The sequence below is a fragment of the Folsomia candida genome, unplaced genomic scaffold (genome assembly GCF_002217175.1).
Source record: "Folsomia candida strain VU population unplaced genomic scaffold, ASM221717v1 Fcan01_Sc067, whole genome shotgun sequence".
In the NCBI taxonomy this organism is placed as follows: Eukaryota; Metazoa; Arthropoda; class Collembola; order Entomobryomorpha; family Isotomidae; genus Folsomia; species Folsomia candida.
Genome location: NW_019091259.1, coordinates 69,917 through 88,957, shown reverse-complemented (window position 1 = coordinate 88,957; position 19,041 = coordinate 69,917). Strand labels below are relative to the sequence as shown.

Here is a 19,041-nt window from a genome sequence, read left to right as displayed (position 1 = left end):
AAACTTCTGTACCTAGGAATATGTCTAAATTATGTAGAAAAGTATGAAATCGCATTGCAATAGCAAATGGAAATACATAAAATGCAATCAGAAAATCTTATTTTATCTTATTGTCACCCCCGCAATACATAAATACTTACATATATACAACAAGTCCACACTCTCTGTATACACATGTATATGTATTAAAATAGAAATACCCTCTATTAAAATATGCATACTAAACTATGTAAACTAACTAAAGTATTTACACTATCCGGACACACAATATTTGTTTATTGTACAAACAATAAATAATTAATTTTCCATTCTACTTAATTTTCAATTTTAAACTTCTTATTACGCCTTACCATTATGCCAGTCATTACAACCTCTTTATTCTCTATTATTATCACATATTCTAATTGTTCATTATAAATCCTTAAACGTAATGTTGACGTATTTTCTTTATAATATTTCGACCATAAAATCCCCTACAAACTACACGTTATTCCTCATCCATTTAAAAACTTCACCCCAACCAGTAAACTACCAAACTCAAAAACCTCACCAATCCCCATTTTTGGTATAATCAAAATTGCCAATTCTTTGGTCTTGTCACAATTTCCATTTACGTCAAATTTACCATTTCAGAAATGTTCGTCCCCTCACGATCCCTACCCATCGTCGCCACTCTGCTAGTCATCAATATTTTAATCAACTCACCCGCAAACTGCCACCACGTCCATGTTAACGCCCTCCGCAGACGCCAGGACAGTTACGGCTGTGAAGCTGGTCGCTGCTGGAAATACTGCAACGGCGACAACAGATTTCGACGAATAGAGTTTAATTCGTACTGGTGTTGGAACTCTTTGAGTGGCCGTTGTTCAGGCACCGATGATTGTGATCCCGACTGGCTATGTTTCGGATCCTGTAAACACCCAAATGCTCCGAGGAATTAGGTTTATTTAGTACAGATATTAACACAAATATTTCTGTATATCTGGATCATCAGTACAATGTCAGAATAAATCATAACTATATTAGATATAATGGATGAAATTTATATGACCAAAAAAATAATTTTTTCTCCAATAATACGAAAGCCAATACCGTTGATTTTTTCACCCAATAGAATACTACATTGACCCAGTGGAATCATACATTCATTCAATTAAATTAATTTACTTAATAAAATTTCTGTAGCGAAAAAATCCCAATTGATGTCGACCAACCGTATATGACAGGGAAGATTATTTGTAACGAAAACAAAACCTTACAAATTATGATTTCCACGCGCCGGCTGTTATCATTCTCCCCGAAAAGCAATGTTTTGCAAGCGGATGCAACCTATACGTAAGTTATTATATGAAGGATATCTGGTTCTAGTTGTTGGTACGTCAGACAAGGACCGCAATATCCACCCACTTGGAATTGCCGTAACTTCAGGAGAAGACAAAAGTTACCCAGAAGAAAATTTGCAAAACTAATTTTACTATCCACCAACACAAAATTTAATTCTAACTTTTCCGCTACCAATTACAGAAAATATCCGCCGAGGTACTCGGCGAAGATCCACCACCACCAGTTCTAACGTTCCCGCGGCGAACCGTAACTCTGGGAGTTCCACGTCCAGCGGGGAGATTGGATCGCCGGCATCAAGGGGATCATTTTTTAACCGAATTAACAACAACAACGGATCTGGGGAGGTTGGAGGCGAAGGGGGTTAAAACAATCGAGAAGTGGTGGGGACAGAAATAGTTAGAAGTTTCCATATCCATAGAGGCGAAAGTTTACATGCTAAGAAAATGTTCAAAATTTTAAATATGAAGATTCGCGGCACCCTGAAATTTAGGTTATTGGATACTAAGAGCGAATATTACTATTTTTTAGTGACGCAAACACCTGACAACCAAAAAAATCACTAAGATACGCATTTACCCCTCGTAAAAAAGGGTTTAAAATTTATGCATTTTCAATAGAAAATGTCAACTGATTCTGATGAAATTTGAATCAGATCATTCCTATACAATTTAATTAAGATTAAGGAGAGGGAATGGCGAATTTTTAATTTTTACCAGAGTTATAGGTAAACAAGTGCGCAAAATTTCCAATATTTGCACACTTCTATATACTGTAATTTACCGGAGAATTACACAATGCTAAGTCATTGCTTGGTAGTTGCAGTAAGTCCTTACGAACATTTTAAGACCAAAATCAGCAAAATCGGTTCAGAAATATCCATGTTGTTGAAAGATGAAGCTGCTAAATTTGCATGGTGGTGGTGGTGCTATGCAATAATATTAAAAGTAATAAAAATCTCACAGTTGTCAATGACATTACCCAATTACAAGTATTAAATAAACAAGGTCCGGAAAAACGGGAAATATTAGTGACGCTTGTGTGTAGTAACAGGGAGTAGATTCATTTTCTTGGACAACATTTGCATCACCACTCCGCGAACTAACCAATACCTGCAACCACCCCCATCGGTTTGAGTACCACATTTTAATTCGCACTCTTTTCCATAATCTCAAATTTGTATTCTCATTCTCCATAGGTCCAAAATAATTTAATTGAATTTCCACAAAATTCGTTTACATATATGTAAATAGTTTGGGAAGTGGCGATGTAAATGTTGTGCAAGAAAATGAATCTACTCCCTGTTACTGCACACAAGTGTCACTAAGATTTCCCCTTTTTGGGGACCTTGTTTATTTATAAGGGTGTCGATAATTATGCATGATTTAGACGTCATTTTTGAAGCTGCGTATATAAGGTTTACATAACTGGTTGAGATATATTTCGCATTTTTGTCTGGAATTCAAATACTCTTCCTCAGATGCACTATTCCGCATAGCTAAATTTGCAATATAAGTGAGATAATAGTATAAAATATGTTTTATTCTGTTCTTTTCTGGATTACTTATAACTAAATTGTTTTGCACCCATTTACAACAGCTCATCGAAATTGACAATCCAAAATCGATTGAACTCGAATTCACAAACTCATACACCATCTCAAATTTTATACCCTTATTTAAGATATGAATAATTTAATTACACAGGAGAATTATTAAAGACTTCTTAACAACGGAATTTAGTATTTGTAGAATATTTTGAGTTTGTAGCAATGTTATGACTAAGGGAGCCGGCAATAAGACTTTAATTTCACCAGAACTCCAGAATTTCACCAGAACCTTTGAACCAGTCCACCCTTTCAAAGTACAAACAAGGTTTCATGACGTGTAAAAACATTTTAGAAGTTTTGTTTTAAAAATTAAGATCTGTACAAGTGTAATTTGTATCCCTGTAAAAAACAAGAGATCAACTTTCTCCATAAACTATGGGAAACATTCAGGTATAAATTATATGTACATATAATGTTTGTTAACGAAATGTTGCAAAATTAAATATCACCAACTGAGAAATTCCACTATATAATTCATTTTGGTATATAGTTTCCTAAATGTAGGATTTTGTAACGTCTTTTCACAATTTTTAAAAGTTTTTTAAAGTAATATTTTAAAAATCAATTTATGGATTTGTCTATGCATAGCTAACAATTAACTTAATGCAATTTTGTGGTGAGCGATAATTGACAAATGGAAGATAAATTTTCTTTATTTTGATTCAAGTATTTTAGGAAATGATCTTCATTTCGTTAGAACAGCGTCACCTGGTCCGGGGGTGGCGTTTCTCATCCGGGTGAAAATTATGGAAATTATTTCCAAGGGAAAAAAGTGGTAAAAGGGTGACTCCGTTTTAGAAAAATCTTCAACAATTATATATTTTGAGGGAGGATGTACAGGTGAGATGTCCGTATACTCCGGATATGTACACTTTAGATAAAAAGTTTTTATTATTTTAATAGTTTTACAGATTTTTGTAAAGATGTATTCATATTATACCTATAAAAAATTCTTATAATCTTATTTGATTGATTTGATTATATGTTACAGTTTTAAGTAATTAAATAGTATGTATAATGATGAGTAGGAGCTGTTCTTAATCTCTTCTCTTTCGTGTTTCACGTTGAAGCCAGTCTTTTAATTGATCTGTAGAAGGAATAACATGGGAATAAAGGCATAAACAGAGAAACAAGTAATTGCCATTGTAGTATACAATTTGTGTGCGGTAAGCAAATTTTTATATCTTATCACATCCTGTGATAACAGCCTGTACAATTTAGACAGCAATATCGAGTTTTTGCTCACACACTTCACACACTTCAATGTTCTCTCGATAAATCCATCACTAATTTGTTTTTGTTCATTTGTGTTCAATTCAACGTGAGTTTTCAGTGAAAACATTTCACTATACGCTTTATTGGCAGTGAATTTGTGAAAACATAGTGTGATAAACACAATGACATCAGCCACTTGGGTGAACAAATCCCTTAAAAGTTGCGGAAGTCCACTCGCATCCGGCAGTTTTGGCACAGTTTATAAAGCCCAGCATACCGTGGACAAAGAATATTATGCCGTTAAGTTAATCCCGCTCGTAAAATTGGCCAAGTCGGAAGAAGACTTTGACAAAATTTTACGAGAAGTCCGCCTCTTACAAAAAGTTGGGAGTAGTTTTGTAATAAAATACAATCAGTGTTGGATTGAAAACAACTCAACTTTCAGTGGAGACGAAACAAGTTCGGATGAATCAAGTTCTTACTCATCGGGGCAACGTGATATGAAGTTATCACCGTTCGGGCCAACGCTCTACATCCAGATGGAATATTGTGCTGACGGAACTTTGAGACAATGGTTGGACAATTGTCCAAGTTTGGAGTCCAGGAAGGATTCTGCGATGACGATTATAGATCATATTGCTACCGGTTTGAGACATATAAGTGAAATGGGAATAATTCATAGGGATTTGAAACCTGAAAATATTTTTAGTAAGGGGCGAGACACTTGGAAAATTGGAGACTTTGGGTTAGCAACGTCTTCATGGGGGGAAAGGTTAGTTAAAGTAGTTTGCGGATTTTCATTGGTATTAATGGACTGTATGGATACGTTGATAAACACATGTTGGTAATAGGAACTTAATATCTTTAGGTTAACAACGCATGGCGATGAAGGCAACGCACACATTTCCAGATCGCCCTCTATCGCCGGAACTTGGAGTTACATGAGTCCCGAAATGGAAAATGGTGGCAACATTACAAATTCGAGCGACGTGTTCAGCTTGGGCCTCGTAGTTCTTGAAATTCTCTACATATTTGAGGACAGTGGTAGTCGACGAGCTACCTTTAGCTCACTTCGAACAGTCAGTAGTAACCAAATGGTTAAGGAACTATTGCCCAAAATTAATCGGGAAGTCGTCACCGTTCTGATTGGAATGTTGAATTACCATGCGAGTGGAAGAACCTGGATTTCAGAAGTTCAGAAAAAGCTAAACATTTTATGTTTAGCTGATGAAACCTGGAATGGTAACTACCTTTTAGTTTAAACTGTTTTTTTGAAAAATTCGGTACCCACGGCATTTTTAGCAAGTGGTTGAATTAGGGTTGGAGGGTTGCCCGCGCCCTGGGAATTTTGGCATTTATGGCATCAGGCATTTGCCCTATTTTCCCGGCATTTAAATTAATGCCCCCATAAGGCCAATGTTATAATAAATGCCTAGGGCATTTATGCCCTCGGCAAATGCCCAAAATTCCGGGCATTTATTTTCATGCCCAGGGCAACCTCCAACCCTAGGTTGAATTAATTACTGGCTGGGTAACAAACTTTTGCCATGGTTGAGGAGTAGCAATACATATTTTACCCTTTTGTAAGGCATGCTAGTCATAGTTATTATATTGTTACCCTAAGCAATCATTCTAATAATGCACACTGCATAATACTATATTTTATTTTAGTTACAATTTACTGGCAAATTTTAGACCACGTGGTAGAGCATACAGGGTGGGCTTAAAGTTTCTGACAGAAAATTTATGACAAAATATCAAAGTGAATAACTTTTTAATGGGTGGTTCAAATTCAAAGAAATTTGGTACAGTTATGCATCAATATGTAGTGTGTCCACCTGATGTGTCGATCATGGCATCCACTCCTGTCTTGAAAGATTAGGCTAAATTTTCCAAGATGGTCTATGAAGTTTTTTCCCATTCAGATCGGAAATTTTTGAATAAATCTGCTTTTTTTGTTGGATAAGGAGGTTTTTAGGCGGAATCCTTTAGAATGGAACCCAGGCTCTCAATTGGATGCAAATCTGGTGCATGTGCTGGCCAAATACCTTTTCCGAAAGGTAGCTCTTCCAAAATGGTGCTGACAATTTTTACTTGTGTGGTGTGGCACCATCTTGTTGAAATGTTAATTTTCTTTGATTGAGAAATAATCCTTGCATACTGAGGTCCCCAATAAATATAGGCAATATTTTGTCGTTGTAACATTGGGCGCTGACGGTACCTCCTTCCGTAAGGTGGAGTTTGTGGACCCATTGTGAGCAGAACACGCCGAATTTTAGGGCCATGTTTTGGTCGTAGTTTTTGAGGGGCCAACTTAGGGTCTTCGGTTTAGTATGTCTTATTATGTCTGTTACCTGACTGAAACACCTCCATCAAAGTTCCATCAGTGGAAAAAATGTGGGACCGTTTGTGCTGACCTCGTTTTTCGTACTGCAAAAACCCTGTTTCCTTAACAATTTCTTCAAATTTCATCCGTCCTTGAATATTCTGTTGGCTGAAAAGTGGTTTCACATGTCGCCTACAGGCAGCCTGTCCACATGATTGTTGTGTAACCTAGCCCCGAACCGCCCATGCGTTCAAATTATTTGTCTTCTGATTATTCCGTTTGGTTTGATTTAGTCATTTAACAGTTTTTGTCATTGATCCATCAATTTTCGATTTTAAATTTCTTGTTATTTGGTATTTTCTTGTTAGGGAGAATAGTATGGGTTTTCCTGTCCCTGGTTTGTCTTGTACGGTGGCTCAGCGACACCACAACTTGAGCGTGTTCAAGGCAACTCCTACTTTTCGAGAAATTTGGGAGAACCCCCACCACTCTCCAAATAGTGCTTGGATTTGCACTCTTTTTTCCTCACAAGCGGTCATATTGTTGTGTTACAGAACGCAAAAAAAATTAGTGTTTTATCTTGAATAGTTCGCGAGAAAAAAAATTTCTTGTAAAATAAAAACAGCGTTCTGCATGGGTGTCAAGAACTTTAAGCCCACCCTGTACTTCGCACTGTGATCAGTTTTTATTTACTTAATTATGTTTGTTTAAATATTTGCAGGATCTTCGAAACTGGACATTGCAAACGCAGAAAAAGCTACTTATAGAAAGTGGTTTCGACTTCTCAATGTTAACTTACCCGAGATTCAAAGTTCAATCTCCAGTTTCAGGCGCACAGTTTGAAATTAGCGTTCGGAAGGTAGATTCTCGATTGGGCTGGAGTTTGCAAGATGGTGGAAATGATAGCATGTTTGCTCTAATGGAGCTTAAAATGTTGACGGATGGTTTGGAAGCGGGAGGATTTAAAAGGGTTGATGAATAGATTTTATGTATATTTTCTTCAACGGATATAATAAATGTCATTTAGGAAATGGGTTAATGTTCCATTCTTTCAATTACTTTCTGTAATCTTCATTAGGGAATTAATATCAATATCAATAAGCATATCACTAAATATGTATTACACAATGTGATGGCGATGAAGAATGTGATAACTTATTGGATGTAGAATTTGCTGTCATCATGCACTTTAGAACTTAGTAGGGAGAATAAGTAAATCATAGTGGGAATATTGGGGACCAGATCGTCGAAGTAGTTCTCAAAACCTTAAGTGCAGACCATTATTTGTCTCAATATTATTTTCAGTTTAATTTTTTATGTATTCGTACCATATAAAAATAAATGCTGTACAGTGACAATTTTTAATTACACAAAACAATTATTTTATAAGTCCGCAATGTAGGACGTATAATCCGTCATGCGAAATGATTAAATAAATAATATTATATGAGACACAGGGTCTTGATGGACTTCCGTATCCAAGTTTAACAAATTTTTTGCACGTTTTTTATTTATTATTTTTTATGAGAATGATTAAATAAATATCTGGAAATATTTGAAATTTTATGGTAGCAAAAATATTTAATTTTTTTAATTTCTTCCTTTAATACTGCGTAACTTCGTCGTAACTTGTGCACAATTTTGAGTACCCACAGTGTCTTCGTGACTCCTTCAAACGTAAAGGTCAATAGGTCAAAACGGAAACAAAATTTCGAAAAACCGTGTGCGTACCGAATCCCTATAATCCCACGTTCAATCAAAAGAAGTTCCATGCTGAAATACTAAATAGTAAAAAAAATTCATCCTATATTGTTGCCATTATTTAAGGATGTGACAATGAATTATGGAACAATGATTAGTCCACCATTTATATGGACATGTTCTCCCTTAGGTATGCTTGATTTTTTTACACGGATGCATCAAATTTCGTGCTCTATAGTAAAATTAAGGCAATCAGCAGGAATTTTGTTGGAAACAGTTAAATCTATTGAACAATCCTATATTCGATTTGTTCATACATAACATCCATTAAAAGTGTAAATATATTTCGGCATATTCTTATTTTCCGGAAAGACCTATATTTATACAGATTTTTTAGTGTTAATTAGTTTAAAAATGAATTGTTCAATGTATGTTTATTTAATTAATTAATTCTTTATTACACAATTTTTATTTCTCACTTTCCCATTATTTTTTTAGATTATTAAGAAAATATGAAGAAATACGTTTTAAAATGTAGCTAATTTCTTCCGACCAACTGGACACTTTCGTCCCACAAAGTGATTGCATCCTCCTCGCTCAGCTTGGGTCGTCTACTGTAATCCCAAAATTGGCAGTTTCGGTACATCTCTCCGCTATGATGGGTCAAGTATTTCGAGAGGGCGCAATGCATCGTGGTTTGAGCACCCTTCAAACAACATGTAAATCACCATTAATCTCAACTGTACCAGGTGTGATGGAAGATAAATTTACAGATATTATGTCACCTTTATTGCTAGCGGCGATACGAAATTTTTTAGGAATGTTTTTAAACATAAGGCGCAATTTAAAATTAAATTAAAATTTAGGGTATTCAATGGTTTTTGGAAATTCTATATCGCCAGGTAAACTACAATGCTAACTGATTAGAAATGGACCAGTAGTCAAATTTTTGGTATGCTAGTAATGAAAATCCGACTACCGATCAGAGGAAAATTATTCCATATCTCCGTAGTATAATTTATATTTTTTAAACTATATAAAACCCGGTAAGATTTGTGAATTGGCTTCGATTGGTAGGCCGGATTGAAAAAAAGGTGAGCGCTTTGTTTAAAAATATTAGTGGCCACGATACCAGGACAGAGCGTGTAACAGTTGACATTCGCCTTTTCGGTCCTAAGCCTCTTAGCGAGTTCCAGGTTGAATAAATTATTCGCCAGTTTAGAATTGCAATAAAATCTGGACAGAAATTTGTAATCGTTAAACGGCGTCTTGTCATACATCAAATCGTGAAATTGCAATTTTCCCCAGGCTTGCGCTCCCGATGAAACTATGACAACGCGACTTGGTTCGGCGGGATTTTCGGCTCCAGTTTTTTAAGTTCTGGGAGGAGGAGGTCGGTTAGAAGAAAATGGGCGAGGTGATTCACACCGAAAGTTTCTTCAAATCCGTCCTCCGTTACGTTTCGAATTCCCGGAGGATTTAAAATTCCCGCATTGTTGACGAGGATGGACAAAGTGTTTGGATACTTTTGGATAAATTCGGCGGCAAATTTTCGCACCGAAGAGAGAGAAGATAGATTGAGATGCATTATTATCTGCAATAAATGGTTGCAAAAATTAAACCTGTGTAATTTTAAGAAATGACATTAGCAACTAATCCAACTTGAAATGACATAATTTTAACAATTGAAGTTTGTGGAGTTTTTGAAAAATTAATTTTAATTACCAACTCGCCATTCCTTGTCCTAGAGCGAATATTCTCCACAACCTTTTCCGCTTTTTGCACATTTCTGCAGGCCAAAATTACTCTGGCCCCACGGGTCGCAAACTCTTCCGCGGTGACTTTACCAATTCCATCCGAAGCTCCGGTCACAATTACGGTTTTCCCTGCGACCTTGACCTCGTTTGTGGATCGACCTTGCCACGTAATTTTTTAACCAGAAGCCGAATCCCTGTAAGGGTCATGAGAGGTATGATTATTCCGTATAGCAAGGAACACCAGAGAAAAGATGTGATGTAAGAAATCATTTTGTTACAAACTTGGGAAACACGTAATGAGGATAAAACCGAGTTAAAATTGCGAATGGAGAGAGATCTGCGATTTAACAGATGACGAATAATGACAATGTAAAAAAAATGCATAGTCACTACATAATTATGGATTTATCGGCACATACGTCCTGTGCTTGACATTGAATGATGGCCTTGTCCATAAGTTATGGACCATAACTGAGACCATGGTCTGTATCATAAGTCTATTACTCGCTTTTTATCTGTTATTCGTATACAGCACAGTTTGTACGACATGAATTCCACGCGTGTGTGTAGTGGGGATTTATTTAAGTAATGTTTAATGAAGGTGATTTACTATGGAAATAAACAGATAGATCTATCTGTAGTTTATATTTCATATAATGTACACGTTTATATGCAATTGCTACATATGTGTTTTGTTAGTTATTATCTGAATGTTTATATTTGTATATTCTGAAGGAATTATGAGTACCTACGTATGATATTATTTCGTGCTATAGTATTGGGGGACATTTTTGTACGATATTAAATAATATTTAATAAAATACTTATTTAATATTTAATATCATACTTAGCCTGATGTACTGACTGGCCCTTATTAAATAAATATTTTTTTTGTAATTTCTATTTGATGTGAAATTATGACCTAGCTAGAACAACTACATATCAGCCCTGCTAATTATTAAACTAAGTATGGATAGAATTCTTTTTATTCAATTTATTCTATTCTATTTATATTCTTTTTATATAAACGTTTTAAAAAATTAAGCAATTGGTTAATTACTCAGACATATCAGTAATTTTTTCTAGAATTCATATAAAGTTTTGATGAAAATAAGAAGGATGGTTTTGTTAGCCATACCAATACCTGACGACGAAAAAGATCACAAATTATTTAAGCACATACCTCTCCTCAAAAAGTTACATTAAAGAGTTTTCAATAGAAAATGTCAACTGATGTTGATGAAATGTGTACCAATACCATTCTTACACTATTTTAATAAGATTGGGTATGGGGTTTTGTAAATTTTTTATTTTTACCAGAGTTATGATCAACCAAGTGCGAAAATTTTCCAATATTTGCACACTTATATTTATTGTAATTTACGGAGCATCGTACAACCCCAAACAGTATAATAAAATAGCCCTATATAAATCCAAAAGTCAATGTTCATGAATAAAATGTTTGTTACATCTCTCATAGTTGATCAGACAAAATGAGAATGGAAACATTCAAATTTGTATAGCTACATATTTACTTTAATACCAATCCACAAATTAATCCTCGACAATTTCGATTAGTGCCCTTTTCTCTGCAGCACTAATTCTTCCCTTATGTTCTCTAACCGTTAGTTCGTGTTGTGTTCCGTCCATTCTGCATACCGCAGTGACATGGGTAATTCCTTCCCTATCGATCGCCATTGTGACGTCTATTCTCTGTTGGCCTGCCATTGCTGGAGGGATTCCATTCAAATAAAATTCGCCAACTTTATGGTTAGCCGCTGCTGTTGTGTTCTCCCCCTCATAAAGTAGGATTAGGACGGAGGTCTGATTATCATATGCGGTAAGATACGTTTGTGTCTCGCTGGTTGGGACTGGACTGTTTTTCGGGATTATGACTGACATCGCGCCGTCCAATAGCTCGACTCCCATGGCGTAAGGGGTAACACCCGCATTTCCACTAGAGCTCGTTGAACGTGGGTTAAATTTAACTTTTTGGATTTCATTTGTTCCCCCAAGTTCCCGGTTAAGATAGCGGCTTGCAGGGCGGCACCGCAAGCGACAGCTTCATCAGGGTTTACAGCGCTGCTTAGAGGTTTTCCAAAATAGGTTGTAAGCAATTCTTGAATTTTTGGAATGCGAGTGGATCCACCGACTAGGACGATTTCATCAATTTGATCCTTAGAAAGGTTTGCTTCTTGTAAGGACTTATTTACTAAGTTGATTGACTTGGTGAAGAGGTGTTCATTAAGATTTTCGAATTCTAGTCGTGTTAAGTCTAGTTCAAGGTCGAGGTCTTCATAAATCCTACCCAGACTGATATGGGTTAAATTTGATTGTGATAATTCAATCTTAGATTGCTCACAAACATGACGTAATCTTCTTATTCGACGCTGCACCTTGGCGTGTAGGACCGGATCTTGATTGTCGTCCCGTCCTTCCATTAAGTCAATGTCGTGCAACGCTTTAAATTGCTCGATGCAGTAGGAGACAATACTACTGTCGAAATCTTCACCTCCCAAATGAGAGTCTCCATTTACGACTAGAGTTCTAATCTGGTTTCGAGTCAAATTTAAAATAGCAATGTCGAAGGTTCCCCCACCGAAATCGTATATTAAAATGTTGCGCGTTTTATGAAGATTTTGTCGATCCAAGTTATACGCAAATGCTGCTGCTGTTGGTTCGTTAATAATTCGAATAACGTTAAGGTCAGCCATAGCTCCGGCATCACGAGTGGCTTGACGTTGTCCATCCTTGTCATCCATCCGAAATAAGCAGGGACTGTTACAACAGCGTTGGTAACTATACGTTTTAGAAATTTCTCAGCGGCTTGTTTAAGATTGGATAGAATTTTTGCACCAATCTGTTCTGGATGATACGTCGTCCCATAGACCTCTATTTTTGGCTTTCCTAGTTCTTGAACAACTTTAAATGGCCATTGCTTCATGTCTTCTTGAACGTATTGATCATCGAATTGTCTCCCAATTAAACGTTTGCCATCAAATATTGTGTTTGCTGGATCGATAAATGCTTGGTTCTTAGCTTCTTCACCAACCAGCTGTGTCCCATCTGGTTTAAAGGCAACGTAACTTGGTGTTGTTCTTTTCCCAAAATTGGGAATAACAGTCATTTGACCTTCCCAAAATATCGTAAAACACGAAAAAGTTGTACCCAAATCGATTCCGATGGCGGGCTCTAATGCTGAATTTTCTGCCTGTTCCAAACATAGGTTTTGAAAATAGTCCTCAATTAGGGATTCCAATTGTGTAGCATGTTCATTGGTGAGGTCATGGAATTTTGCTTTGGTTACGTTTCGCGCTGACGTATGAAAGCCATTTAGGTCTTTTGGTGTTAGGAATTGAGATGATTCACAATTGCTCCGATGTTTTTCAATTTCAGTTTTGTAAAATTCGTATGCAGTCTTAGCGTGGTCTTCGTCAATAAATTTTTGACGCGCTAGTTTTCGAACGGCTTCCTCAAATTCGTCTTGCCTTTTAGTAAGAGCTTGCTTCAATTCTTCTACCCAGGACCCAATAGCTATCCCGTTGGAATTCAACTTGGTAGCAAATGCGTCACATAGCTCTTGCCGTTTCGTACTAAGAAATTTGAAGTCGATGGCTTGGTAATCTTGTTTTGCTACTAATGAGTCATATTCTACTATTATTGATTCAATTTCCTTATCTGCTGATATTTTTGGTTCCTCCTTGTTATGGACAGTTTGAGGTATAGGAGCTAGCTCCGAGTTAATGCGTGTACTTGGTCCAGCAATATTGGCAAACTGAGCAGGACTTTGGGGGGTGTAGACCATACCAGATGGAAAGATTTGTGCGATGTTCTGCTTATTTTGAGTAAGATAATCCAAAATTTTTGGCCGAACGACATTCTCATCAATCACATATGGGCCGAGATTGATCAGCTTGATAACCTCTAGAATAATTATTTCATTACAGTTCTCGCTCAGATTGGATCCATTTTCATCACATGAAAATTGAGGGATTATTGATTTAATAACTTGATCCATGCATGACTTAAACAATTCGTCGAAGGCACGTTTATTGTTTGTGTTAATAATAACCTTGTCGTTCCGCAGCGACTCAAATTCCTTCTCAAGTTCGAGTTTGCAATCAGCCCGAGCAGAAGCTTGGCAATCGTTACCTTGTGAAGCGAGTGCACTACTTGCTATCGCGAACTGAATGGTGCAAAACTTATCAATTTCGGATTTTATGTAGAGAATGGTTTTATTATTGGAGTCCTTAGTGGGAAATTGGCGATCAAGGTTACTCAAGAACTCTTGAACCAAATTTTCTATTATTTTTTCTAGAACCTGAGTTTTGGCATTTGAGGAAATCGTTAGATTGTTCGTAACTTCTATAGCTGTACGTTCAATTAATTTGAATAGATTATTTTCTGCATTTCTTTTATCGTTTGAATTTAAAGTTTTTGAAAATTTTGAGAAACAAGTCATTGCCTGAGCAATTTCTTCGTCCTTTTGCTTTTGGAATTCTTCTAAGGTAGAATATCTTTGAATGTTTTGAAAAAATAGATTTCTCGTTTCCTCAATGGCGTTGTTGCATTCTGATTCTTGTTGAGTGAGTAGCTGCAGTTTGGCCTTGATCAAATTGTCTGCCAATGAAGACCATTCTTGCTTGATTTGCAAGATTATATTATCAATTCCGGGTTCAGGCAGGATAAGATGCTTCTTAATTTCTTGGATAAGTCGCAACTTCAAGTCTTCAGAGTGAGCTTGAATAATAGATGTGGTATCCAATTGACTGGAAGCATTGACAAAGTTTAAATCAATTGATTTTAGTTTGCCTTGGATATCATTTGTAAACAATTCGTTGCCAAGTTTCACGTGTTGTGTAATCTTTGATTGCAGCTCATCAAGATTTGATAACCGACTCTTCAAGTATGACTCCATTTTTGATGTTAACAGTAATCTGAGTTTTGTTCTTGTTTTCATACTACTTGAGTTGCTGGCTTGTTCCAGAATGTTAATTTTCTTTTCTTTTTCATCAAAGTGCCAAATCCTGATTTCATCGGACAGGTTATGATTAAATTTTCGATCTTTTGCAAAAAAATTGTTTGCAATTACGTTTTCCATATCATTTTTATAAGTGGTTAGCATTGACTCAATTATTTTATGCATTTCTGAATTGTGTTTTTCCATATCCGTTCGAAATATGTCGAGTTTTTTTGTAGCAGAATTGTCAAATTTTTCCATAATTAACCCGATACTATCTTTGTCTACTTGAAGATGTCGTAAGTCGGATACCAGTAATTTTGCAACTTCATTTTTGGCATTAACTCTGATTTGGTCAAATATGTCTGCTGGAATTTGGTCACTTACGGCTTGCCTATAATTTGTAAATTTGGCATATATTTTATTTTGAAAATGATTTTCCGCGTCTTGAAGGTATGCATCTGCCTGGGTTTGGATGGTTCGACATTTTTCCTTGGCTTCTTGTCCCTCAGCTTGAATAAATTGTTCGAAATCTTGATAACGCTCGGATTCCAAGTTAATGTTGGAGGCTTGCATTGTCGCCTGAAATAATTGAATTGTTTTATCTTCAAGTTCCATGATGTGTTGACCAGGATTTTCCAGGTTGATTAATTGCATAATAGTTTCGAGCTTTTGGATGAATTCATGTTTTGCTTTAATATTATTCTCAGCAAATTTGCTGGACTCTCCTTGTTCGTAATTTCGTTTGATCATAGTAAATGCAGCCTTTAGTTTGCCCTTCAAGATTGCTTCAAATTTACAATGCTGTTCTGGAAGTCCAAATTTCTTAAATTCTTTGAATTTACAAATTGCTTTCTCCTCTAATTGGCTATGAATATCGGACAATTGTGTCAAACCATAAATTTTTTGGAGGTCATTTGTTGACATTTCTGAACTATAGTAGTTCATACTAATTTGAACTGCAGCTTCATTGGAGGACAGGATATTAATCTCCATAATATTTGCTGGACTGATAATTTGGTTACTGTTGTAGGCTTTAACATAGAATTGGATTAGAGCGACAAATTCTTCTGGTAACATCTGTTCGTTTGAAGAAAATATCCTTGTTTTTGTTGGAATTCCGCCAAGAATTATTAAATCCTGGATAAATTGTCGTAACTTTGAGGCAAATCTTCTATCCAATTGATCAAATCTGCCTTGGAAATTTTGAAGCTTGGCTAGCTCTCCAGGTGATTGAAGCAATCCGCAGTTAATTTCCTGAAATGAACCATTGATTAATTTTCGGGCATGGAGGGATTGCTTGGAGGGCGCGTCGGATTGGTGTGGATCCGATGATAGTCTTCTTGAAATATATAATTGACCTGTTTCAGTTCCGTAGTCGAAAGTATCGGGGAAACCCCAATCTCTTATCAGGAAGACAAGCTTTTGGAAAGGCTTGACCTGTATGTCTTCCGAATTATCATTAGATCCAGAAAAAGGAAGACCAGTTGTTTGGCAAAAGGTCGAAAAGAGTTGAAGTATATTTTCCTTCAAGGAATTAACCGTATTGTAGATGAGACATGAAGATGTAAGGAGACTAAATCCGGCCAGACCATTCCATTCCCGGGGGCCTGTCCATTTATCGAAAAGACCTACAAAGAAAGAACTAAACTAAACCACGTAATAGAACTATATGTAGGTAAAAAGATTAACTACTTAAATTGTATACTCTCTTCCAGTGTTTCTTAACTACTCAAGAAAGTAGTTAACTACAACTACAACTACTTTTAAGGAAAGCAGTTGAATTTGAACTAAATTTTCAACTACTTTTAGATTTAAAAGTAGTTAACTACTTTCAACTACTTTTCAATAAAAAAGTAGTTAACTACTATTTCAACTACTTTTCTTGAACCAAGCCCAAAGGCGTTAAAATTAAAAAAAATATATTTGCATCACATTTTGGTTACAATTTTATTGAGTAAGATTTTTAGACTGCCAAAATCTGAGTACCGGTTATCACCATATATATACATAAAAACGTCCGAACGTATGAAGACGTAAAAAGTGCTAAGCATGTTCCCAGTTTTTCCCATTGTCCTGGTAAATTTGGTTTTTAACCTAATCGAAACCCTGTATAAAACCATCTATACGTAAATTGGTTACCGACTGGTGTCGATATTAATTACCGTCAGAGACAAAATTATCATGGCCTATAATAAATGTATGTAAAGCCATATACATGTAAATGAGGTGATAACCGGGACCAAATTCTATCAGTGTACATTTGACACGACCAAATAGAAATTTAAATTGCAATTGTATCAACCAACTGTTAATTGTGTGATTCCCAGTCACTATTGGTTTACACTAAAAATATAAATGTAGTTGAAAAGTACTTGAAATGTAGTTGAAATGTATGTGTTTAACTACTACATATTAGAAAGTCGTTAGGTTTGGGGTCTACCCTCCAAATATAAAGGTTCAGTCCAGACGATACTATTGTCGGACACAAGGGAGCTATTCACCACAGAAATTAAGACCAAGATTAAAAGTGTAGTTGCAGTAGAATTTTCGGGCGGACAATTACTTAGTGTGTGTGTGGTAAAAGGGGCATCTTTGTTAGCTGGTTTTGAAAATGGTGATTTTGCAGCCAAGCGACATTGGAAAAAAGCTCAGCCCGAGCACAACGAGAAACTTGGAATAATTAATTCTGACATGACTAACTTCGTTAGGTTAGGTGATGTGGCAGGATGGTGGTCTGCAACTACAGATGATGAATATGATAGGGTGTATCAGCAAGTAATTTTTGCTTCGAAAATCATGGTTCGAAAATCAACGTTCGAAAATCAAGCGAGAAAAGAATGACGTGGCCAGACAAAAATTTAGAGACGGCTTAAAGGTTAGGAGGGATAATGTCGAAAAAGATAAGCAATTGCCCAAACACGTCAAAAAGGAGAAGCTTGAAATAATTAACAGGTACATAGAGCTGTCTAAGATTCTGGATGTTGATGAACAATTTTGTTCAACTAAACTGAAGGAAATTGACAATAAAATATGATAACACAATTTTTAATTATTACAGCATCAATTTATGTTGGATGAAGAAGTTTAGCTTAATGTATTAACATTGAAATGTTCTTGGGACAAAGAAGTTACATAATGATCGTTATACATCCTTTATTCTACTCTAATTAGTGACTTTGTAAAGTTAGCACACGTATGTATCTATATATATGGTATTATTTATGTTGAGTCGTGTGTAGAAGAAGCAAGCTGTAAAAATTGTGTTTAATAAACTGGAGTTGCTTAATTAGAAATCATGGGTTTCCCACTCGTAACCTATTACCTAACCAAAAATATTATTAGCACCGCAGAAGACTACAGATGTCTCACAATCACCCCATCCTCCCATACATACACTGTAAATAATTTGGTAATAAATTATTACCGAATTCGTAATGTATATAACTCTACAGAGTCGGTAATAACGCGCACTACGTTTGGTAAAGAGTTGGTGGTAAATCTTTACGATGTCGGTACTAAATTTTACGATTTTGTAATAAAAGTTACCGCTTGGTATATAATTCTTTACCAAAATTCGTAACGTGTATGATTTTGCAAAATTATTTATATTGTACAAACAAACTAATCTCGCCCACGATGTGTAGAGTGATTGTTCGAGAATACGTAAAATGGGATATAATTTTGGACCCCCATAAAAATATGGATTTTCCCCGATAAGTTATCGAGTTTGATCTCCCATAAATGATATTCGAACAAACATAATACTTTTTTGCGACAAAATTATCTTTGTGATCATATTGCTTAAACGAATGCTTCCCCTTATTTAAAACACGTATAAATATATTTACATACTTTTATATGATCAAAGTTTTAAATTAGACTCTTTTTAGCCCGACCTAGGGCTTATGTACCCGTGATGTCTGTCTGTCTTTCTGTCAAACGATTCCCGTTCTTACATTCATTTAATCGACTTGGAATTTTAAACTAAACTATCGAATTACACAGTTCCACCTCGATTATGAGCCCAATCGGTCCAGTGGTTTACCGGTGAGTCATTTTAGTGGTATGGGTACCAGGTACCAATAATTTGAAGAAGCCGTAGAAAGCTGAGATTTGATACAGAGGTAAG

The 19,041-nt window shown here is 35.9% G+C and overlaps 2 protein-coding genes across 2 annotated transcripts; one reads left to right on the top strand and one right to left on the bottom strand.

The window, feature by feature from the left end:
- Positions 1–4,226: 4,226 nt before the first annotated feature.
- On the top strand, positions 4,227–7,977 carry LOC110862745 (interferon-induced, double-stranded RNA-activated protein kinase). The gene is made up of 3 exons (XM_035845825.1): positions 4,227–4,937; positions 5,034–5,407; positions 7,213–7,977. Exons 1-3 carry the CDS (start codon positions 4,348–4,350, stop codon positions 7,332–7,334), a joined length of 1,086 nt encoding a protein of 361 aa, XP_035701718.1. The 5' UTR covers positions 4,227–4,347; the 3' UTR covers positions 7,335–7,977.
- Positions 7,978–8,621: 644 nt separating this feature from the next.
- On the bottom strand, positions 8,622–10,124 carry LOC110862744 (retinol dehydrogenase 13-like; the record flags this gene model as incomplete). The annotated part of the gene is made up of 2 exons (XM_035845827.1): positions 8,622–9,786; positions 9,918–10,124. Coding segments are annotated over 2 exons (474 nt in total), but the record flags the coding sequence as incomplete, so codon positions are not given.
- Positions 10,125–19,041: the final 8,917 nt, after the last annotated feature.

What these genes read in the sequence shown, in the direction of transcription:
- LOC110862745 (XM_035845825.1), top strand. Translation starts at nt 4,348, where the DNA reads ATGACATCAGCCACTTGGGTGAACAAATCCCTTAAAAGTTGCGGAAGT. An exon ending in ACGTCTTCATGGGGGGAAAG is followed by an intron (nt 4,938 to 5,033) that starts GTTAGTTAAAGT and finishes TAATATCTTTAG; the next exon opens with GTTAACAACGCATGGCGATG. An exon ending in AGCTGATGAAACCTGGAATG is followed by an intron (nt 5,408 to 7,212) that starts GTAACTACCTTT and finishes AAATATTTGCAG; the next exon opens with GATCTTCGAAACTGGACATT.